This window comes from Chiloscyllium punctatum, chromosome 18, assembly GCF_047496795.1.
Source record: "Chiloscyllium punctatum isolate Juve2018m chromosome 18, sChiPun1.3, whole genome shotgun sequence".
In the NCBI taxonomy this organism is placed as follows: Eukaryota; Metazoa; Chordata; class Chondrichthyes; order Orectolobiformes; family Hemiscylliidae; genus Chiloscyllium; species Chiloscyllium punctatum.
Window position 1 is genome coordinate 91,080,614 of NC_092756.1, and position 27,333 is coordinate 91,107,946.

A 27,333-nucleotide genomic window follows, 5' to 3' on the forward strand; every position below is an offset into this window, starting at 1 on the left:
TCACAAACTTCTGGGAAGTTTCTGCATGAAATTGTTTTCTTATAACAGTTAATCTTTGTGACCAGCTTGCTGCTTTGAGGCTAGCTCATATCAAATAATAGGTAGTTTTGTAAGGTACACCTGTAGTACTGGGAACTCCCTTTAGCTTTTGGCACTCTGTCATTCTGGATTGTTTTAATTGCATACTTCATCTTGCCATCTCTCTTTCCCTCCTCTTTTGAAGGCAGTAACAGAAGCTGACCTTCATCCCAAGGTGCCAGTATTAAAATCATACTCTCCTCATCTGTACCATTTCTGTCCATTGTACACAACAGTAGTGGTCCCCAGATAGCACGACTGACTTTTGCCCTGTTGTCTAGACCTTTTTATCTTTTAATGTGCGTCGTTCTGCAAGATCCCTGTTTGTTCAGAGGGATTGGAAAAGATCTGCAGACTAATTTGTCAGTTTGCACTCCGTAACTCCTCTCATTCAGTTCAGAAGGTACCAATTCAGTATTTGTATGCAGTGATTGAGAGGGAATGAACTTAGGCGAACAATTAGACTTGAGTGTAAGAGCGTTGATCATTAAGTTTGTATATGATACAAAAATTGGTGGATTGGTAATTAGTGAGGAGGATAGCCTTAGACCACAGGAGGATATAAATGGGCTGATCGGTGGCAAATGGGATTCAATCCAGATAAGTATGAGATATAACGTACTTGGGTAGGACAAACAAGACAAAGGAGTACATGATAAATGGTAGGACCCTGGGAAACCTCAAGGATTACCAGTTTGTCAAGATAACTGAAACCGAAACAACTCTGGATGCTAGAAATCAGAAGCAAAAATAGAAATTACTGGAAAAGCACAGCAGGTCTGGCAGCGTCTCATAGAGTCAAGAGGTGTCCAGCACGGAAACAGGCCCTTCTGTCCAACTCATCCATGCTGAACAAATATCCCAACCCAATCTAGTCCCACCTGCCAGCACTCAGCTCATCTTCCTCCAAACCCTTCCAGATGCCTTTTAAATGTTGCAATTGTACTCCTTCACTTCCTCTGGCAAAACATTCCATATACGTACCACACTCTGAGTGAGAAAGTTGCCCCTTAGGTCTCTTTTCTATCTTTCCCCTCTCACCCTAAACCTATGCCGTCTAGTTCTGCTGTGGAGAGAAATCACAGTAAACTTTTTGGCAGTGACCCTTCCTCAAGTTCTGAGCTTTTCCAGCATTTTCTGTTTTTGTTTCTCAAGGTAGCTGGACAGGTAGATAAAGTGGTTAAGTTAGTTTTATTAGCTGAGGCGTAGAGTTTAAAATCAGGGAGGAGATGCTGGAACTGTGTAAAACATTGGCTATACTAAAATATTGTGCGCAGTTCTTGAATCCACACTATCAGAAAGATGTGATTGCACTAGAGAGTATGCAGAAGAGATTTATCAGGATAGTGCCTGGATTGGAGAGTTTCAGTATGAAGAGAGATTGGATAGATTGGGATTCTTTTCTTTGGAGCAGAGGGGTTGGGTGGTGGTGTTGGTGGCATGATTGAGAGGCCAAGACAGGAAGAAACCTTTCCTCTTGATGCAGGGAGCATTGACTGGGCTCATAGTTTTAAGGTAAGGGGCAGAACGTTAAGAGGGGATGTGAGGAAAATGTTTTTCACTTAGTGTGGTGGGAATCTGGAACTCACTGCTAAAATGGGTGGTAGGGAAAGAAATCTATAACATACAAGTGTTCAGGTGTATACTTGCAATGCATGTCTGTGGGCCAAATGCTGCAAGATGAGATTAGAATAGTTAGTTAATTGTTTTTATCTGTTGAAGGTCCTTCCTGTGTGCTGTAGACCTCTATGACTAATTGTTTTTCCTTCCAGAGAATGATGGAATTGTACAACATAAAGTGAAGTTATTTGGGCCCATTCTTTGTGCTGGCTTTTTTGCTGGAACTGTCCAAAGTCTTATTTAAACTTATTTATAGATTGTGAGCCTCCATGCCTAGGCCAGCATTTCTTGCTCATCCCTAATTGCCCTTGATCCAGGTGGTGGTGAGTTGCCTTCTTGAATTGCTGCAAACCACGTGATGTATGCGCACCTACAGTTTGGTTATGAGATAGTTCCAGGGTTTTGATCCAGTGAGAGTGAAGCAGTTCTAATTTAGGTTGCTGTGTAACTTGAAGGGTGGTGGTGTCATCTGTTTGTTGCCTTTGTTTTCCTGGATGGTTGAGGTTGTGGGTTTGGAGGTGCTACTGAAGGAGTTTTGGTGAATTGTTGCAGTGCATCTTTGACATATTGCTTCCTCATTAGCTCCGAACCTACCTTTGGTTTAAGGAATCATCTCTTTTTTTTTCATTGAATCCAATGGTTTCTACTTTAAAATCTCCTTATAGCAAAACTTTTTATGCACCAAGGAGTATTTGTTTCCTAATACAGATTCTTCCCCTTGTGTTGAAAATCTCCTTTCTGATTAATTCTATCAAAATCTTCCTTAATTTAAACAACTTTTCTTATACCTTCTCTGAGCTATCTTTGTGCCATTAGGAATGCTTTTTATCTCTGTCCTTGTAACCATGGTATCTAATCAACAGTTACATTCCTGGGTTTGAGAGAAATAAATTTGAAAGAGAAAAGTTATTTCATTTGTTGAGTCTGATCCTTCCAACAAAACAATATCCAGTTTGTTCCCTCTCTATCTAGTCCCAATTTAGTTTTCAGTAAATTCACTGTGTTGTGTTCCTAACATGAGAAGCTTTAGAATATCTTGCTGGCCCGGAAAGGTCATTGGGTGATAATACTCTGATAATCTTTGGGAATTGATTTTTCTCAGCTTTGCCCATCTCTTTCTTCCATTGCTGCAGAAAATCTGGTTACTGTCCTGTTTCAGGAAATAACTTGTCTCCATCTATTGTGGAAGTAGAATGCTGATGATATACAAGAAGTTCATCAGTATCTCTAAAGAAAGAGGATCTTAACATTTCAGATGCATGTACCTGATCAAAACTTAATACTTCTTAATAAGAAAAGATTTTAGTAAAGTTGGGAAAACTAGAGAAAAGAGGAAGGAAGGAAATTAACAGATACTTCAATCACAGTGAATGAGAAGAATGACTTGCAAAGTGCCAATTACTGCCCAATTAGTTTCTTTCCAGTCACAAAGTCATGGAAGGAATCTTCAGTAGTGCACACAGTTCTGTTTCTGCCAGAGCTGCAGTCTTTCTTTCATCTGGACAAACAGAAATACACTTGCTGCTGCATTAAGATGTTCTTGTGTGCTTCACAGGAATGTTATCATACAAAACTTTGAAACCTGACACTTGGGAGATATTGGAGCTGTTGGTCAAAGAGGTAGGTCAGCATCAAGTTGCGTGATTTGAAAGTGAAATTTAGGCTCAAAGCAGTGCTGGGTTAGGAGATGCTTATGGCATTGGTATATAAGCTTTAATCAGAAATAGTTGTTTGGTCATGCTGCAGATAGTGCGTGTTGCGTCCTTGGACTTGGGTTTTTTCCCTGATTTAGTTATTCTCCTTGCAGACTGAAATAAAGGGACCTCTGTGTTCTGAAGTGTTCTAGCAGCAAGTAACTGAGAGACCATGCAGTAATGTGGTCCTAAATCTCTATCTCTATCACTTTAGGACCATCTGTTGATGGTTGAGGCAGTGGGAGCAGCCAGTTTTCTTTTGTTTTAAAGAAAAAATATTTTCAAACTGAATTTTGAGGAGGATAGCACAACTTTGCCGTATTTTCTGCTGCACTGTGGAATGTGGGCATCTACTCACAACTAGGAGTAAGTGAGGACTGCACATGCTGGAGATCAGAGTGCTGGAAAAGCACACCAGGTCAGGCAGTATCTGAGGGGCAGGAGAATCAACGTTTCGAGGATATAAACTCCAGATTTCTGATGAAGAGCTTCTGCTTGAAATGTCGATTCTCCTGCTTCTTGGATGCTGCCTGACCGCCTGTGCTTTTTCAGCACTGCACTCTTCGAATCTATTCACAACTGTTGACTTCCCTTTCTTGGTCGCAATGCAATACACAGCTGCTGACTGGAAGCCAACAGAAGAAGGTCAATCAGATTGAGTGCTGAAGTAGTGCTGTCTTCTGTACCATTCATTACTTTCTCCCTGGAGTTTTAAATGATTAAGGAAGATGGTTAGGAAAAAGAGGGAAAAAAAAGGTTTTTAAAAAAACTGATCCCAACCCAGACTGAGTATCGAAGTCTTCTCAGTTTGTTGAGTCAGAGACTTCAAATGTAATGGAGTTTAGAATCTTAACCCGTCCACAGCGGGGGGTAGGATAGCTCAGTTGTTTAGCTGGCTAGTTTACAATACAGAAAAATGCTAACAACGCGGGTTCAGTTCCCTTTTATTGATTTTACTTTCTGGTGATTTAAGGCTAACAGATCCAGTAGTTCCCTGCTTTCTCTTTCACTCCCTTCTTAAATAATGCACCATTTAATAGCTTTCTTCATCACTGGGGTCCTGATGGACTTCATCCTAGGGGCTTTGAAAGGCTTGATTCAGGGACAGTCCCATTAATTTGGAAGATAGAAAATGTAACTCTTTTGTTCAAAAAGGAAGGAAGACAGAAAGCAGGAAACTGTATGTCAGTTAGCTTAATATCTGTCATAGGGAAAATTTGGAAGCTTTTATTGCATTCGTTAAATCAGCAAAGTTAGACAAATTCAAAGTAGTTAGGCAGAGTTAACATGATTTTCTGAAAGGGAAATTGTGCTTAATTAATCTGAGAGTCTTTTGTGGGAGTAACATGTTCTATAGATAAAGAAGAATCAATGAATGTGCTGTATAGAGATTTCCAGTAAGTATTTGATAAGATGCCACATCAAAGGAAAATAAAACCTCAGTGGAGCAGGTAACACATTGGCATGGCTAGAGGATTGGCTGGCTAACAGAATGTAGAAAATCTTTGTAAATGGGTCTTTTCCAAGTTAGCAAGATTAAGTGAGTGGTGTGTGAAAGAGATTGGTGCTGGTTGTCAGCTGTTTGTAAATGATTTGGATGAAGAGATGGAAGATATGGTTGCCAAATTTGCAAATGACATGAATATAAATGGGGAAGTAAGTTGTGAAAATGACACAAGATTACAAAAAGATAATATATTGATCGGGGAAAGATTTGGCAAATAAAGCATAATGTAGGAATGTATAAAATTCCTGATTTTGGCAGGAAAGTAATTAAAGGAAGCATGTTATCTAACAGAGAAAGATTGTGGAGCTTCAAGATGCAGAGGGATCTGGGTGTCTTTGTACATGAATTGCAAAAGATTAATATGCAGGTACAACAAGAAACTAGGAAAGCTGATAGATGCTGTTGTTTACCGCACGGCGAATTGAATTCATAAGTCATCAGGTTTTGCATCAATTAGGGTGTTTGTGAGACAGGATGTAGAGTACTGTACGCAGTATTGGTCATCTTATTTAATAATAATTTAATAAACTGCAATGGAGGCAGTTCAGAGAAGCCTTGAGGAGTTGAGCCTCAGTGCATGTTTGGAAGTCTCATCTTCCACTTGGGAATCCTGTAGTCTCTGGAACTCCGCATATAAATTCAATAGGTCTAGAACCTGATTCTGTCCTTTTTTAAAAAAATCCACCCTGCATCCAGTTGACATGGGTTGCTTTTAACATAGCCAACCTATTTTCACCACTCCAATGCCTGTTATCATATTACATGGTCTACTTTAAGCACAGACTACCCATTTTCTGCTGCCCTGAGCTCTCACGATCATGTCAGCTTCTCTTCTGTCATCTGCCATCCATAATCTCTTCATTTGCGTGTACCCTTTTATCTCTTTTTTTTTAAACTGGGTCCCATCTCTTCTTTTCCCCAGCCCCCATAAATGCCAGTTTTTCTCAGCTGTTTCAGTTCTGATGAAGAGCCAGACTTTAAACATTAACTCTGCTTTGTTCACACACATGTTGCTGCACCTGGTTTTCACCAGCAATTTCTGTAGATCTCCAACTTCTGCAATCTGGTTTATTTTACTAGATCAATACCTGGAATGGACAGATTGTCTGATGAGGAAAGGTTGGGCAACTTAGGCTTGTTTTCTGCTGGAGTTTAGAAGAGTAAGAAGTGACCTGATCGAAAGATATAAAATCCTGAGTCGTGTTATGGACCAGGCCAGACACCCTCAAAAATATTTTAAGATAGCCTAGACCCTAACTTTATCTGATTTTAAAGGCAGGTGTGATGTAACTGGTCAAATCACCTGGCTTTGTGTGGTCATTTAAACACAACAGTTGAAACATGAATAAAAGAAAAAGGAATTTTAATCACAACTGTTGGAAAACTTAACTGACCCAATACAGTAGCTATTACTAATTAACTGTTCCGATACAATAACAGCCCATAATTATACTTCTTGGCAAAAAGGTAAATTCAAACACATCCTTACAGGCCGAAGGGAAAAACATCCATAGAGATTTCAGAAGGTAGTCAGAGGAATTCTTTTTTGAAACTTGCAACTTTCCTGCAGTCTCGCATCTTGTGACTGTTACAGCTAAACCAAATTAGAAAAAACTTGACCTGGAAGAACTGGCCATTCCCCTTCCATTCTTAAACTAAACTGTTTGACATCTATGCCTTTATGACCTCTCTTCAAAAAAAAACAAGGACAAGATAACCTTTTTAAAATGACAGTATTGTCACAGTATCCTTGGTAAAATACATGCGGAGCAGGTGTTTCCTCTTGTGGGAGAACTGAGAACCAGAGTCTCTGTTTAAAAATCTTGGGTCACCCATTTTTTTCAGCGGGTCAAGATTCTTTGGAACTCTTTCAGAAAAGATGGAAGCAGAGTCCTCGAATATTCCTAAGGCAGAGGTACATAAAATTTTGTTAGGCAAAGATTGAAAAATTATCAAGCATGGATAGGAATATGGTTTGAGATTACAATCAAATCTGCCTTGATCTTATTGGCAGTTCAGATTTGAGGGGCTAAATGGCTTGCTTCTGATTCAATAGTTCGTATGTATTTCTGTAATCAGGTAATGAGTTACAATGAGAGTTATACCTTTCTTCCCAATTTTATATTTATGAATTTCAAATAGCATTTCTCTAATTTCTGAGCCAAAATCATTTATGCTAAATGGAAAACAACAGTATTTCCAACACCTACCAGTGTGGGACACCACTTCTCATTTTCTGTCTGTTTGAGAAATTTTCCATAATACCTACCTTCAGTTTCAGTTTTGTGGTCACCTTTCGATCACTTGTGTTACTTGGTCTCTGACTCCATATGTTTTGGTCATACGTTTTTTGCACAAGACAGCTAATCAAAATATTTCTGAGACTTCATGTATGCTGCATACATGGCATTGCTCTTTGCTCTTGTTCTTTTCAAAATGTGTAAGTTAAAAACTTATCAGAAATGAAATCATTATAAATCAGCTTTGATTAGTTGCAAGTTTGGGGAGGATTATAGTGCAGCAGCAGAGGAAGCTTTATTTTCCGTCTTAACATTCAAGTTAAGTGCTTACTATTGATACTTGATATCCGAGATGGAGTGTATATTATTCCCCAGCACATCTTATATCTTGATGATTTAAAAAACAAACTCTAATTTTAAGTCTGGTTATCCTTTGTCAACTGTTCATTTCTCGGAGTAAATCACGCTCTTATCATGCGAAGGAATTTAAAGCTTAATGCTAACATTTTTTTCCAGAGCGTTACTGGATTTGGTCGACAAATGATTGAGAAAACTAAGCAGCTTGTTGAATCAAAGTACACCATTGCAAATGGCTACAAAGCAGATGCTAAGGTAAGAATTGGTCCATTTTCTACCTAAAGGACTGCAGTGTTAACATGTGCATCAGGAACATTGTAGTTGGGACATGATATTCTCTTGGAAAAGACTACCTTTAACCATCTAGTCAATTCAGGTATTTGCATATTTTAAATTCACCATAGCTTCAGCTTCCTCCCCCACCTTCCCAGTCTGTTAAAGTGGAGTAAACATGTTAGTTATCACACATTCATCCTTTGCATTACTTTCTTGTTGCAACAGAGCCTGGAAGAATGCATTGTCACTGTAATGCCACAATGCTAGTTGCAACATTACAAAAAAAACTCTGTCTAGTTAGATGATCAATTAGATAACTTACCTATCTCAGATTTTAAAAAAAGCTACCCATCAGAATTAGCTCAATTATCATCACAACCTAAATAAGGGTGCAATAATTGGTTAAATTACTCACCTACTAGTTAACCTAATATTAAAATATAAATGCTTATTGCCCTAAATGAAACAGGCATGCAAGCAAACACCCTTCAGGGAAGGAGGGAAGAATTAGATTTCCTCACAAAGATTGGCTTTTTGAAGGCAAAAAGGTAAAGTAGGGATGTCTGGTTTGTGTTGTCAAGTCGCTAATCATGTGTGTTCGACACTAAAGTCTTGCAGACACAGCTTGCTCAGGCAATACAATGTCGAGATATTCTTGACATTGTATATAACACAAAGCATTTTGATACGGAGTAAAAACATTATTTGGTACAGAACCAAATCAAAAAGACGAAGGCCCTTTGTTAAATTGTTGTTTCTGTTGACTAAAACAGCAACTTTTTCTACTCACTCATACTCCCTGCTCCTTTACTGTACTTTTGTTTCACCCTGAGCTGATCAGGAGGGCATTCTTTTCAGAAATTGAGGAGATTAACTGCATGTCTTACTGCAAGCAAGCTTACATCCAATTCAACTGATTCTTAGCTGGCTTTCCTCCAACTTGGTTAGATAAAATAAGAGCCTTTCCAAGGCAATTCATGATCAAAAACATCCCCAGTAGGATCTACACCAAGGAGAAAGTGAGGACTACGGATGCTGGAGAGTCAGAGTCGAAAGGTCTGGTGCTGGAAAGGAACAGCAAGTCATGCAACATCTGAGGAGTAGGAAAGTTGATGTTTCGGGCATAAGCCTTCTAACAAAGCCAGTGTTTATGACCAGTCATGTGATTTCTCGGATACTTTATTTTTTTTAAATTGCAAATGTCTGCAATGAAGTTTTAATGACCTCCTTTAAAGGAACCACTCCAGATATTTCCACGAGACTTGAAATAAATTCTTTTCTCGACAGTCCTTCAAAACTTAAGTCCTCAAAGCAATATTTAATATAGGGTGTCCTTGAACATTACCAATCTTCTGCTGGATGTATTCTAACTTACTGTTAAATTCTCAGATTGTAGGACTTGAGGCCTGTCCAGGCAATCAGTTTGAAAAGTTGGAGGTTACAGAGTTTACTCGTGTGAATTATGTTATGCAGCTTTCAACAATCCTTTCTGCTACCTGTTCTTATTCAGGTAACTAGGTTGTTACCTCCAATAATAGAATGAGAATTGCACAGTAAGAAGGAAGAAGTATGAAAGCAGCTAGTGCAATAACAGCAAAGGAGAGGAGAGGGAAAAAGTAGGGAGGAAAACAATTACTGTAAAGGGCAGGAAGAATAAGAAAGTGGGGATTGATAAATCAGTAATATAACACAGGGCCTTCTTTGGCTTGGTGCTGCAGCATTTTATATATCTACTGTATCATCAGAGGGATTTTTTTCTGTTTTATTCTAGTTCCTAATTTATTTTTAATTAGGTAATTTACGGTGATACGGATTCTGTCATGTGTAAACTGGGAGCCGAGACTGTGGAAGAAACCATGGCTTTGGGTCGGGAGGCAGCCGAGTGGGTTTCAAGTCACTTCACTCCTCCCATTAAACTGGAGTTTGAAAAGGTAAATGGAAAATCTAGTATGAAGTTTTGTTGAACTTGATTTGGTAAAATAGAAGAGAGGAGCCTAAGAATATCATGGATTTGGGTCCATCCCAGTTTAAATGCAGATTCTTAGAGATTTGTCCTTTGGGTATGCAGACTCGATTTCCTCTATTTCACAGTTTATGACCAAATTTGGATCCATTTTTAAAAAGAGGTTTAGATTGATTTCACTCAATGCCAAATCAAATATAAAACTTAATTCAGTATTATAGATATGGTCCTTGAGCTGTTTTGCACTTACAACTTAAAATAGGGTAGACATTTATGCTTGTTTGGCATTCATAAAGTTGTTTCATAAAACTATTGAGATTCTTTTAAATTTGAAGTAATTTCATTTATTGATATATTTTTAAAAATGTCAAACATGAAAATCATAACACTAGTTCAAAAATCTAATTTTTCTTTCACTCTGCCGAAGTCATACCTTTTTCTTCTTTGAAGTGTAGCTCATGCTTTAGTGGCCACAATTTGAGGAGAAAGTTTTTGTTAGTTAAGAATCTCTCATGACATCAGCATATGTATGTGCCAGTTTCTGTTAGCCGTGGCATGATTGTTAACATAGTTCTTTTGAGTCAAAAGCGTTTGAGTTTAAATTCCACTCTTGGTGCCTAAAGTTATCACCTGGTATGATACTGAGAGAGTGATGCACCAATAATGTCTCGACCAAAGTGCAGAACCTTTAAACAGATAGCTGACTGGGCCCTTGGTGGGGATGTAGGAGGGAGTATCCCGTATGGAAAGAAGAAATGGAGCAGGCATGATCTCATTGAAACAGAATGTTTTCGGGCTCCAAACGATAGTTGTAAGAAGTTTATCTTCTGATGGGGGTGGCAGGACGAGAGAGAGAGCTGTGTTTCTCAGTCTATAACCAGTAGGCACAATATCAGAATAAAGGGCAGGCCATTTCGGATTTAGATGAGAGGAATTTTTTTCAATTAAGGTAGTGAATCTTTGGAATTGTCTGCACATGGTGCTTTGGTTTGGGGGGGGTGGGGGGGTGTGCAGAATTCAGTGTTGAATATTTTCAAGATCAGTAGACTTCTCTACATTAAAAACATGAAAGGAAACTGATAGTGCAAAAGAATAGTGTTGAAGTAGAATATCTGCCATGAACCCATTAAATGATAGAGTAGACTTGAAAGGGCTAAATGGTCTTTTGCTCCCTTTGCTTATGCCAAGGACCATTTAGCCCATTTGAAGAAAAAAAATTAGAGTTCTATCTGATCTCCTAGCCCTTATTGACATAAAGCATTCTTACTGATGTGTGCAACACTTTACTGCATTCAAATTGGCTGTCATATATGATTGCACTTCACAATGTTTAACTGGCTTTGTGATGTCCTGAGGTCACGATAGACACTATCTAAATGCATGAGTTTTCTTAAAAATTAGTTGTTCAAATAGATCATGCCATGAAATCTTAAGGGCTAAATACAAGACTTGAATTCAAGTTTCCATCAACATACTGATGTCTGTTGTCAATGCTGTGAAGAGCCCATTCCAAAACATGATCTAAAATGTCAAACAGAACAGGCAAGTAAATAAGGAAGACAGGGATACAAGTATACATGTCTTGACCTTCCAAAAGCTGAATTGCATTGTCTCTGTAGTTAGGTCAGGTGCATTATTGAAACAATGCAATACATTTATATGGAGTTTTATTTTTAATATAAATGCTCCAGTGCACTTCATGAGGAAGAAAGAGAGTAGGAAGAAGTGACTGGAGTCTCAATTGAAGAGATGGGTTTTAAGACCCTGAAGTAAGAAAGAGATGAAGAGGTAAAAGGGAATCAGAGGAAATCAGAGAGGCCCAAGCAGCTGACAATTCAGCAAGGTTGCATAAAAGATTTCTGAATTGAAAGTACAGTGTCTGGAGGGAAGTGTTAGTGGTTGAAGGTGAATGCGTGAATTTATGAGGCCATACAAGGATTTACAGTGAAGGATTTTAAAACTGGAGAACAGGAGTACAGATAAGATATTGTTTGGAGTAAGATGCGTGCTTCAGAATTTTGGATAAGTGTGAGGAGTGTAGTATAGAGGACCAACAAGGAAAAGGTTGAAGTAGTCAGATCTAGATGTAAAAAGGCATTAAAGATTTGGTTGGGCAGAAGTGTTGCGCATCCACCTTGGGCCCTCTGTAAAACTTGAGAGCATCCAAAACTTTGTTATCTGTGCCCTAACTTGTACTGAATCAACTTGTTAACCTACATTGGCTTCTACTTAAGCACTTAGTAAGTTTGCAGATGACACCAAAATTGGAGGTGTAGTGTACATCAAAGAGGGTTACCTCAGATTACAACAGGATCTAGACCAGATGGGCCAATGAGCTGAGAAGTGGCAGATGGAATTTAATTCAGATAAATGTGAGGTGCTGCATTTTGGGAAAGCAAATCATCGCAGGACTTAAAACACCTTAGTGGTAAGGTCTTAGGGAGTGTTGCTGAACAAAGAGACCTTGGAATGCAGGTTCATAGCTCCTTGAAAGTGGAGTCGCAGGTAGATAGGATAGTGAAGAAGGCGTTTGGTATACTTTCCTTTATTGGTCAGAATATTGAGTACAGGAGTTGGGAGGTCATGTTGTGGCTGTACAGGACATTGGTTAGGCCACTGTTGGAATATTGCGTGCAATTCTGGTCTCCTTCCTATTAGAAAGATGTTGTGAAACTTGAAATGGTTTAGAAAAGATTTACAAGGATGTTGCCAGGGTTGGAGGATCTGAGCTACAAGGAGAAGCTGAACAAGCTGGGGCTATTTTCCCTGGAGCGTCGGAGGCTGAGGGGTGACCTTGTCGAGGTTTACAAAATTATGAGGGGCATGGATAGGCTAAATAGACAAAATCTTTTCCTTGGGGTCGGGGACTCCAGAACTAGATGGCATAAGTTTAGGGTGAGAGGGGAAAGATATAAAAGAGACCTATGGGGCAACTTTTTCATGTAGAGGGTGGTACGTGTATGGAATGAGCTGCTGGAGGATGTGATGGAGACTGGTACAATTGCAACATTTAAGAGGCATTTGGATGGGTATATGAATAGGAAGGGTTTGGAGGGATACGGGCCGGGCGCTGGCAGGTGGGACTAGATTGGGTTGGGATATCTGGTCTGCATGGATGGGCTGGACCAAAGGGTCTGTATCCATGTTGTACATCTCCATGACTCTATCTCTGTTTTAAAACACTCATCCTTTGCATCTCTCTACTTTCCTAACTTCTCCAGCCCTACAATCTTGAGATATTTCCATATTTCTAACTCTCGCCTGTTGAGTACCCCTTATTTTTAATCACACAATCTTTGCTTAGTTCTAGAAATTGTTTCCTAAACCTGTTCATCTCTCTACCTTTCATTCTGGTTTTAAGATTGCCATTGAAACCCTATTGCTGACCAAACTTTTGATCATCTACACTCCTTGGAAAGCTCCTTATATGACTTGGTGTCAAATTGTGTCCATTCATACTCCTGTAAAACACCATGGAATATTTCAAGATGCTTCATAAATAATATGTTATTGCTCGTTTTTATCTGAGGTCTGAGATTGTTCGTGACATAAGACCCGAGTTCAAATGTCTGATTCAGGCTGAAGTAATGTCTGGGAAAGGGAAAGGAGGAATTGGTGTCAGTGAATGTCGTGTTTGTAGTGTGTCAAAGATGATAAGTTTGATCCTTTCATAGGAGAAATTAGTATGGCTAACCCTTTCCCTTTTGGCAGATGGTGACAGATAATATTTCTACAAATCTATATTTTAGGTGTATTTCCCATATCTGCTGATCAACAAGAAGCGCTACGCTGGATTGTATTTTTCTTCCAACCCAAATACCCATGATAAGATGGATTGCAAGGGTATAGAGACGGTGAGAAGGGATAATTGCCCACTGGTAGCCAACCTGATCAATACTTGTCTTCAGAAGATTTTAATTGACAGGTAGTTATGAAACTGTCTTATTTTCTATTTTAATCAATTTCAGTTTGGAAGATTTACTTCTCCGCTGATTTTGGTTATGCTGGTTGTATACACTAATGAAATATGAGACCTGAAGAAAGGATGAATTGAAGATTGATAAGATAGTCATTAGACGTATTGTCCTTTTATCTACAAATATGAAGATTGAATCCACTGCAGAAGGCTGGATGGGGATGCAGTAATCCTATATTAAATTTTATATAATTAGAAATTGAGAGAGCTTCCAAACAACGCAGTTTTAAAAAATATTTACCTAAGAAATTGGAACTGGTTCTCATTCATTCCTTAAATCTGTGCTTCATTCAGCCAAATGCTGACACTTTGGTTAAATTTTGAAGTTGGTGTATGATCAGAATGTTGCATTAGCTTGCTTAGATTAGATTAAATTCCCTGCAGTGTGGAAACAGGCCCTTCGGCCCAACAAGTCCACACCGACCCTCCGAAGAGTAACCCACCCAGACCCATTTTCCTCCGACTAAAGCACCTAACACTATGGGCAATTTAGTATGTCCAGTTCACCTGACCTGCACATCTTTGGACTGTGGGAGGAAACCGGAGCACCAAAGGAAACCCACGCAGACATGGGGAGAATGTGCAAACTCCACACAGACAGTCACCCGAGGCTGGGATCAAACCTGGGACCCTGGTGCTGTGAGGCAGCAATGCTAACCACTGAGCCACCGTGTCGCCCGTGGATAAGATAAAACAGGATTTCTTAGTTAGGGTATAATCTTTTGGCAGTTAGGGTATAAAACAATCTGATTAGACCTGAAAACCCAAATTAATCTGAACCATAATTAGCTCTATGATTGATATTAGAATGTTAAGCGGTAAGCGATGCAGCATCAGAGCCTGCACTTAATGACCCAAAGCTTTGAACAAGCTTGCTATTTCAGAAAGATTTGGAAGTTTTTGCAATGCTTAAGGTGTCTCGATCACTGCAGAGTTTGGTGGGATTTTGTCTTTCTACTCTCGTCCTGCTCCAAACCAAGAGATAGACACTACCAGAGATGTTTGTGACTCAGAGTGCCACCATATTGCCTGAAAGAGATACCTGAATGGGGATTAACAAACAAAACATGGAACAGACTCTAAAGGCCAAACGGCATACTCCTGAGCTTTAATTTATATGTTTCTAATTCATCAATTTGTTAAAAGGGGCAAAATACATTGCAGGGTTTCATTGGCTATGCTTTTACTCTGTAAAAGGGATCCATCAGGAGCAGTTGAGCATGCAAAAGAGGTTATCTCCGATTTGCTGTGTAATAGGATCGACACCTCACAACTTGTGATTACAAAGGAGCTCACAAGGACGGCTGATGAGTATGCAGGGAAACAGGCCCATGTGGAGCTAGCAGAAAGGTAAGTTGATATGTCTTCTCTTAAGATTTCTGTTCCTCTTGCCCCCCTCCACCTTCCACGCCCACCCTTTCATTACCAGTTCTTTTCCAAATTTAAAGATTTGCTGGAATCTGGTTTCACAAGTGTTGGCAATCCTCTGGTACCTCACTAAAGTAGCCTTTATTAATGTATGAAGCTACATGGAGATTGCCAGCAGGCCTGTGCAGGCAGCCAAATCCAGTTCAGTTCAATAATAGCATCCATCTGCATATCTTTCTCACCAGGAAGTGTTAAGGCGTAAGAATAATGCTCTTATTTTCTCCTGAGCCACAGTGAAATTGTCCTGCATGAGAACAGCAAATTCGGTGCTGATCATCTGCTCAAAACTTGATGCCTGGTATGTTTGTCAGTTGTGACTCAGTGAATGGCACTCTTGCCTCTGAGTCAGACGGTTGTGACTTCAAGTCCCACCCAAGGGACTTGAGCCGAGTCCATCATCTAGGCTAATATTTCATTGTGTTATGGGGACATGCTGCATTGTTGGAGGTGCTGCCTTCTGGATAAGAAGTCGAACTGAATCATCTTCGACTGTCTCCTGTGCACTCAATAGATCCCATGGCACTCTTTGAAGGGGAGCAAGGGAGTTTATCCATTAAACTGACGTCACAGATTATTTGGCCACTGTCACGACTGATTTTGGAATCTAGTTCCACACAAACTAGTTTCCATCTTCCCCTCTCAACAGTGACTTACTACTCTTGGAAAAATATACTACCATGAATTCAGGAACATTCTTAGGTTATTTGTGCAAAAGTTCTTTCCTTTTCGTTTCTGAAGTAACTTAAGAGCTTGAATCGATTCTTAAGTGATTCAAGCAAGTGTTGATTTCCTGACTACATTTTCTTACCTGTGTACATGAAAGAAATGCTTTGAAGATTTCTGAAGTGACTGTGAAAATAACTGCTGAAATCTAGTTGTGTCTGAAGAGTGGTCCAGTATGTATATGTGAGGAATTGAGTGTGTTGAGAGTGGAATGCCTTTGGATGCTTTGGAATGAATTTCTATTGGGCTTTGAACCTCCTACCAAGTTATCAAAATTATGTTTTCATTTTGAAAAGTTCAGGCAGATTTTGTTAATACTGCAGTACAGAGTGGGAATACTCATTTGGAAATGTGTTATGTTTTGTTTCCAACGAGGAGTCGGAATCGTTGACCTGTGTCTTGCAGGAAATGCGAAAATAGCAACTTGAGGCTGGGCCACATTGCAGCTGCAAGACCAGAAGTCGTTGCGCAAAATACAAAAAAAAAGTTGCTTTGAGATAAAATTGCTCAGATTTCCTGTGACTGAAGTGACCTTTAATATTTTTTTAATATCAAGCCATGCTTGACGATGGTGAGAGAGAGGGAAAAATTGAAATATCCATGCCTATATTTGTAGAGAAAATATATTCAAATAGAAAGGCTTGTATGATTCCTTAACGCATCTCTCCAATCTACTTCCAAGTATATTACACATGACGTAATGCTTTAAATCTCAGTAACTGTTGCATTGACAAACATGATGACCAGTTACATATAGTAAGTCACCACATACAGTAATGGCCAGTGTTTCATGGCCACTGTGTGCACTATCTTTAAGGTTGCATTGGAGCAAGGCTTCTTCACTAGCTCTTCCAAAACCTGCAGTTTCTGCTTTTGGGAAATATAAAGACAACATGTGCACTGGTGAACCATCAGCTATAAATTTTTCAAGTTTCAAATGTATTCCAATCTGGACATGCATTGCCATTCTTTGAATGTTGCTGGGTCAAAATTCTGAAACTCCCCCCCCCCCCCCCCCCCCCCCCCCCGATCTCTTAGTTCCTGGTTGGGTGGAGAGTGGATAAAATGTGACACTTAAGGTTTAACAGTTGTGTGGGATGAGTTGGATGGACTGAAATGTCTTTCCTATCAGTCTTTGTTCATAAATTTGGGAAGTTAATACAGAGAATGGCAAAATTAACAGCCGGCACAGTGGTCTAAATTATCTATTTTGTTCCCTGTGTTTCTTTAGTTTTGTTTTAGAAAAGGTTTGATACCATTGGTAAAGGTTTCCCCAATCAAAGAACAGAATGCATATCAGCATTCTATGTAGATCTGTTGAAGCAATGCACTCATCCTCACTCCCAAAGGTGGTGGGGGGGGGGGCGGGGGTGGAAAGAGGTGTGCATGGATGCAGTTCAGTGATTATGTTGATATAAAATTTAAAAAAAAGTGCAGAGGTCACGCATCGTTAATAGCCTTGCCCAATCTCAACGCCCTTGCTCTTTTCTGCTCATGCCTGATGCAGGTGTTCGGGCAATAATGTCTTATTTTAGAATTATTCAGACCCACGCAAAGGATTATGGGACTTTCCTTTACACAGTTGTGGCTTCTTTGTGGGTAGTGGGTGATCGTTGTAATCAAGACTAATCTATTTTTAGTGTCATTGACACTGTTCAAATTTTTCTCTCTTTTGTTCTCACATAATCGCAAGGTTTATTTTAAGGTTCAATTTGAATGAGATTCCCTTCAGTCTATGACTTGCAAAGTAGATTTGGGGCCCTTCCTCACACTTTGTATTTGAATGAGCCACCAACCTAGGGGAACCTTTCTAAAACTTCAAAGCTGTTGTTGCTTTAGAGTGCCCATTACATTCCTTTGTGTCTAACCAAATCTCTTGAATTTCTGACTTTTGCTAGAATGTGCTTCAAAAAGACCTTGTTGCAAGTCACCTCAGGTGTAAGCTTTTCCTCATTTACTATTCCAAATACATTTTCCGTCATTAAGAGTTGAACTAAGTTTTCTTTTTGTTTCCTCTGCATTCTCACTCCCAATTCCATTTCCCTCATCGTGGTGTCTTAGTAACTGCTCTAGATGAAACCGTGTAGCTTGGTACAGACCTGGAATTGAATCTTATACTCTCTGTTAGGTTTAACTTCGAGTTTAATTTTATTACTGCAAGCCAAGACTATGTTCTGAAGAAGAGTTGCTGAAACATTAGCTCTGCGTTTTCTCCACTGATGCAGTCAGATCTGCTGAGTTTTCCCAGCAATTTCTAGTTTTATTCTGATTTCCAGTATCTGCAGTTTTTTTTGTTATTTTTGTTTACTGCAACTAGAATACTGCTCCTGACTACAGTGCTACTCTTCCTGTTGGAAAGATGGTTGGATTGATGCATGATGCCTCCCAGGTTTGATGAGCTTGATGTTTGCTGCTCTCATTCATAGTGCTATGGGTTGGCCGGGGTTGGGGGGGGGGGGGGGGGGGTTGGTGAGTGGGAGGAGAAGAGAAGATATTACATTAACTGCTGTGTAGCTTCCTGCTTTCTGTTTTCCTCCTTTTTGAATAAAGAGTTCCATTTGCTATCTTCTAATCTGATGGTTTGACCCCAAATCAAGGGAGCTTTGGAAATTAAAGCTAATGCATCAATTCTTTCAGGCGGTAACAAGCACATTAGACCATGGAGAGCCAGTGGATGTGTCCTATTTAGTTTAGGAGAAGGTCTTTGACAAGGTGCCGCACACGTGGCTGCTAAATAAGATAAGAGCCCATGGTGTTCGGGCTACGATACTGGCATGGATAGAAATTGGCTGACTGGCAGAAGGTAGAGAATAGAAATCAGGACGGCAACTAGTCAAGTTCTGCAGGGGAGCACTGTTGGGATGACGACTATTTGCATTATACATTAATGATCTGGACGAAGAAACTCAGGGCATTTTTGCTAAGTTTGCAAATGACACAAAGATAGGTGGAGAGGCAGGTAGTATTGAGGAGCAAGGAGGTGCAGAAGGACTTGGACAGGCTAAGCGAAAGGGCAAAGAAGTGGCAGATGGAAGTGTAGGGTTATGCATTTTGCTAGGAAGAATAGAGGTGTGTGGACTTTTCTAAATGGGGAAAGGGGAAGTTGGGCGTCCTATTTCAGGATTCTCTTAAGATGAATATACAGCTTCATTGGCATGTAGGGAGGCAAATGTAATGGTGGCATTCATTTCAAGAGGGCTAGAATACAAGAGCAGAGGTGCACTGCTGAAGCTATATAAGGCTCTGGTCAGACCACGTTTGAAATATTGAGAGCAGTTTTGGGCCCAGTATCTGGAAGGATGTGTTGGAGGGAGCCTAGAGGAGATTTACAAGAATGATCCTGGAGTTGAAGGGCTTCTCACACAGTTGAGGACTCTATGGTTTGTACTCAATGGAGATTAGGAGGATGATGGTGGGGATCTCATTGAAATTTACAGAACACTGAGAATGCATGTGGAGAAGATATTTTGACCAGTAGAAGAAAATAGGACCTGAGGGCACAGTTCATAGTGAAAGGGGGACAACTGTTTAGAACTGAAATGAGTTTCTCCCAGCAGAGGATGGTGAATCTGGAACTTGCTGCTGCAGTGTTGGTAAAGTCAGTGAGCATATTTAAGACCGTGATAGATAGGTTTTTGGTTAGTAGAAAGATTAAGAGTTACGGGTTGAAGGCAGGAGAATGGGGTTGAGAAATGTATCAGCCATGATAGAGTGGTGGAACAAACTTGATGGGCCGAATGGCCTAATTCTGCTCCTATATCTTATGGTCCGTTATCTCACTAACCATTATTTTACATCCCTCAGATGAAGTCCTTCTGGACCTGGGGACATGTTAGTCTGTAGCTTCAGTAATTAGTTCAGTAGAGTTTCCTTGTGATTGTGATTTTTTTCAGCGTTTCTCCTTCCCTTCCATTTCCTGATTTATCCCTGTTTCTGGAATACTACTTATATCCTCAGTATAAGCGTTTTCAGGGACTTCCTTACAAATAATTGTATCTGGCACCCAAGTTCTGTTCCACTGTCCCTAGGATCCAGTTACTGATCATTGTACAAAATGCAGTCTTGTCTTCAGCTAATACTGATGTGCTGCTGAGACCTCCACTTTTAAATCAGTGAGGATGAAGAGCTATTTAGTAACGAAAGAAAATATCTGTAGTTTCCATTTAATACAAATTTTCATTTAATTCAAATAACATAATATTGAAGTACTCATTATCTTGACCATTGAAATGCAGTTGTGCCATTAAATATAGAATATATATCTTCGCACCATTTTCTGCAACTCTAGACTGTGTGAGGAGGTCACGTTCAACCAATTAATCGGCAATTACTTCACAAATTGTCAAACTGGAGTCTCTCACGTATACAGACGTAATCTTATTTTCATCAGCTTGGCAATCATACTTTGTAAAGGCATTGTTGTGCTTGGCATTATTCTTGAAATGAAAATGTTTTCACTTGTAGTAATGTTGATTGATGCATTTTTTCTGGTCACTATGTTTGTTCCACCATAATGGAGTGTTATCTAACCTAGTAATTACCAAGTCCCCAGAGTTCAATTGGTGAATCACAATTTTTTTTTTTATTTGTGTGATTTGGGCGTCACTGGCTGGCCAGCATTGATACTGGATTAGTGGTGCTGGAAGAGCACAGCAGTTCAGTTTTTACCTTGTTGATTTTACAGCATTGATAGCCCATCCCTGTTTACCCTTGAGAAGGTGGTGAGCTGCCTTCTTGAATCTGATTTAATGAATTGATTAAATCAATTCAATTGATTTAATATTTGAAATAATTGACTGGAATTAACAAATACTCGACTGGAAAATTTTTTGCAACTGTGTGTTTGATCCATTCTTATCTATGCCATACAGGATGCGAAAGCGAGATGCAGGCAGTGCACCGAATCTTGGAGACCGGGTACCCTATGTCATCATCCGTGCTGCAAAAGGAGTAGCAGCCTACATGAAGTCTGAGGTAGAAATGTTTAATTTTATTTCAAAATTTGCTTGCCGCTGACTAAGTCTTATCTGTTACCAATTTATAGATTTTCCTTTGAGCTTAAATGCTTTCACCTTGATTGATTACGTCTCTTATGGTAATGGAGACCTATGATAGTTTTGGGTATGGAATTCCAGGATTATGGCGATTAACAATAAGAATGGAAGGTATCTTTTATTTCCTGAGGTCCCAAAGCACTTCCAGCCAATCATTTACATTCAAACCTAAGTCACCATTGTAATGCAGGAAATGGTTTGCCGAATACACTGGGCAAGATCCAATTAAAAAGTAATAGGGTGATGACCAGATAATCTGTTTTACTGGTGTTGGCAGTAGAGGAATGTTAATTATTGTTCAGTTCAATTTTAGAGAGATCTTTAAGGTGATAGTGTTTCCACAATGCTACTGCTTTTTCTTGATTGTAGAGATTGCAGGTTAGTTGGTCCTAATATATTCACCTATATGAGTTGGTGGTGTGCATTTCACTGGTGTGTGGTGCTTTGTAATTGCTGCAGTATGTAGATATAGGTACAGAGGCAGATACAGGGACTGATAAACAAAATTCTAGATGCTGATATGTTATAGGAAGTGTTGTAGCTGTACCCCTCCAGCCAAGTGACAAGTATGCAATCTAATTCTTGAGCATTGGAGGTTTTGTGTGATGAGCAGATGAGGTGATTGCTGTGGAATGTCTAGCCTGTGCCTTGTTCTTACTCTTAAGGTGCATTAGTTATTTTTAATCTTTATGTTGTCCGGTTGTCATTTTGTCCTTTTTTTTTAATTTCATTTTCTAATTCCACAGTTTTTTGACATTGGGAAATGCAGAGGGAGCTGCAAGCAAAGCAGGCAATTGTGGAAACTATATAAAGTGTACCCAGAGTGATTGACTTTTCTAAGTATGCAAGTCATTTTCTTTTTCCCCTGGGAGTAGGGTTCCATGGTTCCAGAAGTATGTTTTCAATTGTTGATGGGTGCTTATCCATAGAGGACTTTACAGCATGCTTGGTCCTCACTTGTTCAAGTTGATATACGTGCCATATTTTTCATCAGAGGCTGACAGATGGCAGGCAGGTATTTTGCCTCATTTTCCTCTTCCATGCTTATATTTCACCTCTGAACAATAGTTCCCTTTGCAATAGAGAGGCTAGGTAAAATTATTTCAATATGATCATCCTGTAGTGCTCCATCCACATTGCTAATGAGGGTTGTAGAGTCAATCACCCAAACATGCAGTCAAAGATTTTATCCTGTTTCCACCTGCCCACCTTTTCAAAAAGAAACATAATAGTATTTAGAGTGCACGCTAGAGAAGTTGAAATTAATGACAGTGTCTTCTGAGAGCGTTTTTGGGAACCCTCCCCATTGTGGTATCAGCTACGCAGTGCTTGGGGAAGTGAGCCTTTGAGCACTTGTTCTCTTTTCTCAGTTTTGTGAAAGTATTTCCTTATTTTCTGAACATGTTTAATTAATCGCTTAACTTCCTCAGCTCAAAGAGAAAGTTCAGTGGTTTTGGTGTTGGTGTTGTTGTATCAGGTGTGTTTCCCATCCTACAATAGTACAGGGGGATGCACATAATAATTGAACCTAATAAGGCAAAGTATCTGCACCCAGCAAGCAAACCACAAAGGAACTGTTGTTTGTTGTCCACTGCAACAAGCTAGGACCTATGACAAAGAAATGAGCAATTTTTGAATTAGTAATTCTGTCTGTTTTGTCCTATTTTATCCTCCTGCTCTGTTTTCAGAAGAATGGCCATCCTCTGGAGTTTTTCACTTCCCAATTCATACTTACATTAGTTACTCGGTGAGCTTGCCAGTCAATCCCGTACTGAGGGTTTGTGTCAATTGGTAGCTGGATTGAGACTACGGAAATTCCTTCATTCCTTTCACACAAAACCTTCCCAAGCTTTTTTAAAAAGAAATGTCTTTAACAGCTGCTTAAGGATTTGTGCAGAAGAATAACAACGGTATGGTATTATTGCAACATAATTATGTTCGTTATGGACTTTTGAAGGTTTAATTTCATAACTTTTCTGAGCTGTTGAGAGAAGAACATTCATGTTGTGAAAAATGTTATCATAATTACAATGAGATAAAAATACAATAGACAGGGTGGTTAAGAAAGTGTTTGGCTTCATTGCTCAGACATCTGAGTATAGGAGTTGGGACATCACATTGAGGTTGTACAGAACATTGGTAACGCCTCTTTGGAGTACTGTGTGAGGTCTGGTTGCCCTGCTATAGGAAAGATAATAAATTGGAGGAGGGTCAGTAAAGATTTACCATGATATTGATGGGAATGAGGGTTTAAGTTAGAAAAATAGGCTGGATAGCATGGAGTGACTTTTACTGGAATGTAGGAGGTTGAGGGGTGACCATGTAGAGGTTTATAAAATCATAATGAGTATAAGGTGAGGTGAATAGCAAGGATCTTTTCCTGAGGGTGGGGGAGTTCAATAGTGAAGGGCATATTTTTAAGGCAAGGGGTAAGTTTTAAAAAGAACATGAGAGACCCTTTTTTACCCAGAGCATGGTCTGTGTGTGGAATGAATTGCCAGTGAAAGTTGTGGATGCAGCTACAGTTACAACATTTAAAAGACATTTGGATAAGGACATGAATAGGAAAGGTTTGGACGGATATAGGCCAGATGCAGGCAAATGGGACTAGTTTAGTTTGGGAGCATGATGGGTATGGACTAGTTGAACCAAAGGGTCTGTGTCCAATCTATGATTCTATGACTCTATCTGTGTAGATAGAGCTATTCTTATTTGGGTAGAAATTAACCCAAGTGTCTTTTGGGCTTGGTGGGGATGGGGATTCCATCTTAGGATCTCCTGCTGGACAGTGTGTACGGAAGCTAAAGATAAGATCATAAGACATAGGCCACTTGGGCCTTCAAACTTTCGCTTCCATTCAATAGGATCATGGCTGGTTCTTCTGAAAATGTGATATTGGTCTTGCTCCTTTAACCCACAATTGTGGCATGTAGTGAATTACAAGAATTTGCAACTACAGGTGGCTGTCAAAGGACAATTTATTTCTGATTTGGTGGTTTGTAACTTGAGGAGTTTTGAGGTGATGTTACCGATCAGGTTTGCTAATAGAACTGACAGGCAAGGTGTTGAAATAACCTTTCTGAATTGTTGCAGTGTAGCTTTTTTTTATTAGAATCCCTACAGTGTGGAAAAAGGCCCTTCAGCCCAACAAGTCGACACCACCCCTCCGAAGAGTAACCCACCCCATGCACACGGACCCTTGCACCGTGTATCTTGCAGTTTGAACATAAGTGGCCATAGTTGGCTGATACGAACCAACTGATTACTAAGATCATTAACAGTGCACTGATTGAGTTTTATTCTGGATGGCGCCCCACTTCGAATACCGCTGTTACAATTGTACTTTTCTTGGCAAGGGGTGGTGAATATTATGAAGTTTTGTGTGTGACAGAGGGACCCTGAAAGTCCAGGATTAAGTTAACTGCTAAATACTTGAGCACCATCTGCATTGGTCCTCTCAAGCTGTCTGCAAATTTATTGCCATTGTGGATCTCGTCCTCTGCACTAGCCTTTAAGTAGAAATCATTCAGTGAAGGAGGTTCTGTGGGTCCTGAAGTAGTCTGTTCTATTCGGTTGGACAACTTTGAATCTATTCTAGAGCCAGTTAATTTCCCCAATTAGTTCTTATTCCCTTACTGTTAACCCCATGATAATTCTCAATGACGCTACCCTCTTCACCCAAGATGATGGTGAAGAGTCATCGGTATTGTTGTGGGGCTGGTGGGACTGAGCTTTTTCATGAGGTTGAGAGAAGGTCTGAATATATCAAGATATGAAGGAGGGAAAAGAACACTCAGCAGCTGAGGGAGCAAGGATGAGCATGTGTGGTGGAGTGAAAGGGGGGGGGTTGAGCAGTAAACAAGTAAATGCTGATCATGAAATAATAATTACAGCTGTTATTTTTGAAAATGGTTTTCTGTAAAACACTGGACGTTACACCATTAACTTTAACTTTATGACATTTATACTCTTATGGCTACTGTTGTCGTAAAAAAGTGAGGTGACCTTAGTTTCCCTTGACTATCTTGCATTAAAGGGAATAGTTGGATATTAGGAACTTTGCACATATCTGAAGAAGATTGGAAGTCCCAGCCAGAAATGTGGAGACAGTTCATAGTTTTAAAAAAATAGGAGTAGTTGCTTCTTCTCAAGAATTGGCCAATGATTTATTTTATTTCAAGCTCTCTGTTGTAGAATTTTCTTTCCAATTTATTATGATCCTTTACCTCTTCCCATTTCTCTCCCTCAAGGATCCAATCTATGTTTTGGAGAACAACATTCCAATTGATACGCAGTATTATCTGGAGCAGCAACTTGCAAAACCATTACTGCGAATTTTCGAGCCCATCTTAGGCGAGACAAAGGCCGAAGCTGTGCTTCTGAGTGAGTGAACTTAAACCTTGGAATTATTAGTCTTATTGGCCATATCTTTCTGGCATAGAATTATGTTCAGTGTCAAGTGTTTTATTCTTCGTTAGAAATGAACCGCCAAACCTTAAATGGTTTAGTGTGAATCTGAAGCATATACATCCTTATTTTGATTGTTGATTTAAGCCTGTTGTCTTTTATAATCCCTACCCTCTGCAGAAGTGCTAAGACAGTTATGCCCTTGATGATTTTTTTCTTCTACTTGCTTTCCTTGGATGACACCTAATGTGAAATCCAGGAAGCCCATCTTTTTGTTCCTAAAGGCACTAAGTAATGTTGGATGTGGTTTATGGTACACACTGTACCTGGTTCAGGTAGTTCCTTTTGTTTGTGAGCTCACATACTGACTATTATCAAGCTGTTCAACTGAGGAGTTGAAGTCTAACTTAATCTGTCCTTATGTGGAATTCACGTATGGTCACTTCCACCTGAAATTATGTAGATTGGTGAAAAGGAGGAACAATGACTTTAAAAATTTTTTGCCTTGAGCATTTGCATACAACAAAGCAAATGCTGCTCATCCAGCTAATTCACTGTAGACTGGGTTGTGTATTTAGCCACAGCTTTTAAGGAAAGATGTTCATAAATGAAGATTGTATTTGGAAGAAGCTAGCTGTAGGTACTCCTGACTAAGTTTTTGAGGGTGTTGATTTCAACTGTAATTGTTTTTTATTATAGAGGGAGAACACACGAGATGCAAGACTGTACTGACATCAAAGGTGGGTGGGCTCATGGCCTTTGCAAAGAAAAGAAGCACATGCATAGGATGCAAAGCTGTGCTTAATGATAATGGTAAGGGAGCGTAAGTAACTGACTTCTAAAAAAAAAACCTTGGTGTTTTGTGTCTGTGAGACCTGTTAAATCTTATCTCAGTGGTCTTTCTCCCCTTGGAGCGTTTTGGATGGTATAATATGAAGGTTGTCCCCTCTACCGTAAAGAAGTTGAAAAGTACAGTACAGCTATCCATCTTTTTAGATGGTGAATTGACAGTTTGGTATAATGTGGGGGACCTTCAATTAGAGGAGAACATCTCTGGATGCATGTGAACTTGGGTGGTAGTGTGGGAAGCGAGTCCAAGTTCTTCATCCATTAATTAATCTTATTGTCTTCTGCCTAAGTCAAATACTATTTTAGGCCTGCATATTACAACTTTAAAAGATTACGATGCTGGACAGTAATTTGAAAATATATGATCAGGGAGGGACTGGAGCTATCAGGATTTCTTTTTATAGAGGTGGATTTTGAATGAGGGAGTCCTAAAATCAAAGTTTTGAAGTATGAGTCATCAGTCAGACTTCCAAAAGTTGTTAGTTGAATTGATTTTAATTATCTGATATCAAGTAGACAATAAAGTGAGTACTTTTTGATACATTCAACTCCGGATTGTGCTGAATGGCATGCAACCTCCACAAACAATCTGTTAGTAGGTTATTAAAGGTTGCCTTACTTTATCTTCTCTAAAGGTTGAGGAGTTCTGCTTTTTGTAGCCGTTGCTCGAAATTTAGTCCCTTGATTGAAGAATCAACAATGTCCCCTTTCTGCATAACTTGCAGGATTTGGTCCGTGTACAAATGTAGCAAGGCCTGGACAATATCCAGGTTTGGACTAATAAGTGATAAGTAACATTTGTGCCACAAAATGCCAGGAAATGAACATCTTCAATAAGAGAAAACCTAAGCATCTCCTCCTGATACTCAGTGGCATTACCATTACTGACTTGCCCACTGTAAGCATCCTGGAGTGCCATTAACCACAACCTGAACTGGACTAGCCATATAAATACTGTGTCTACAACAGCAGGTCAGAGGCTAAGAATCTCGCAGTGAGTAACTCACAGCCTGACTCCCCAGAGCTTGTCCACCATCTACAAGGCACAAATCAGAAGTGTGATGGAATACATCCCACTTGCCTGGATGAGTGCAGCTCCAACAACATTCAAGAAGCTTGACACAATCCAGGATAAAACAGCCCACTTGATTGGCATTGTAT

General features: G+C 39.6%; 1 protein-coding gene across 7 annotated transcripts in view; it reads left to right on the top strand.

Annotated features, from left to right (window-relative positions):
• The window catches only part of pold1 (polymerase (DNA directed), delta 1, catalytic subunit), a 111,102-nt gene that overhangs the window by 66,847 nt on the left and 16,922 nt on the right, over positions 1-27,333 (top strand). For 6 of the 7 annotated variants that reach the window (XM_072588742.1, XM_072588743.1, XM_072588740.1 and 3 more), the window contains 7 exons: positions 7,656-7,751; positions 9,566-9,703; positions 13,485-13,660; positions 14,909-15,061; positions 20,734-20,836; positions 25,167-25,299; positions 26,023-26,136. In XM_072588742.1, the coding sequence (XP_072444843.1) occupies positions 7,656-7,751; positions 9,566-9,703; positions 13,485-13,660; positions 14,909-15,061; positions 20,734-20,836; positions 25,167-25,299; positions 26,023-26,136 (913 nt within the window). The remainder of the gene's footprint in view (positions 1-7,655; positions 7,752-9,565; positions 9,704-13,484; positions 13,661-14,908; positions 15,062-20,733; positions 20,837-25,166; positions 25,300-26,022; positions 26,137-27,333) is intronic. The other variant, XM_072588741.1, reaches the window with a different exon arrangement.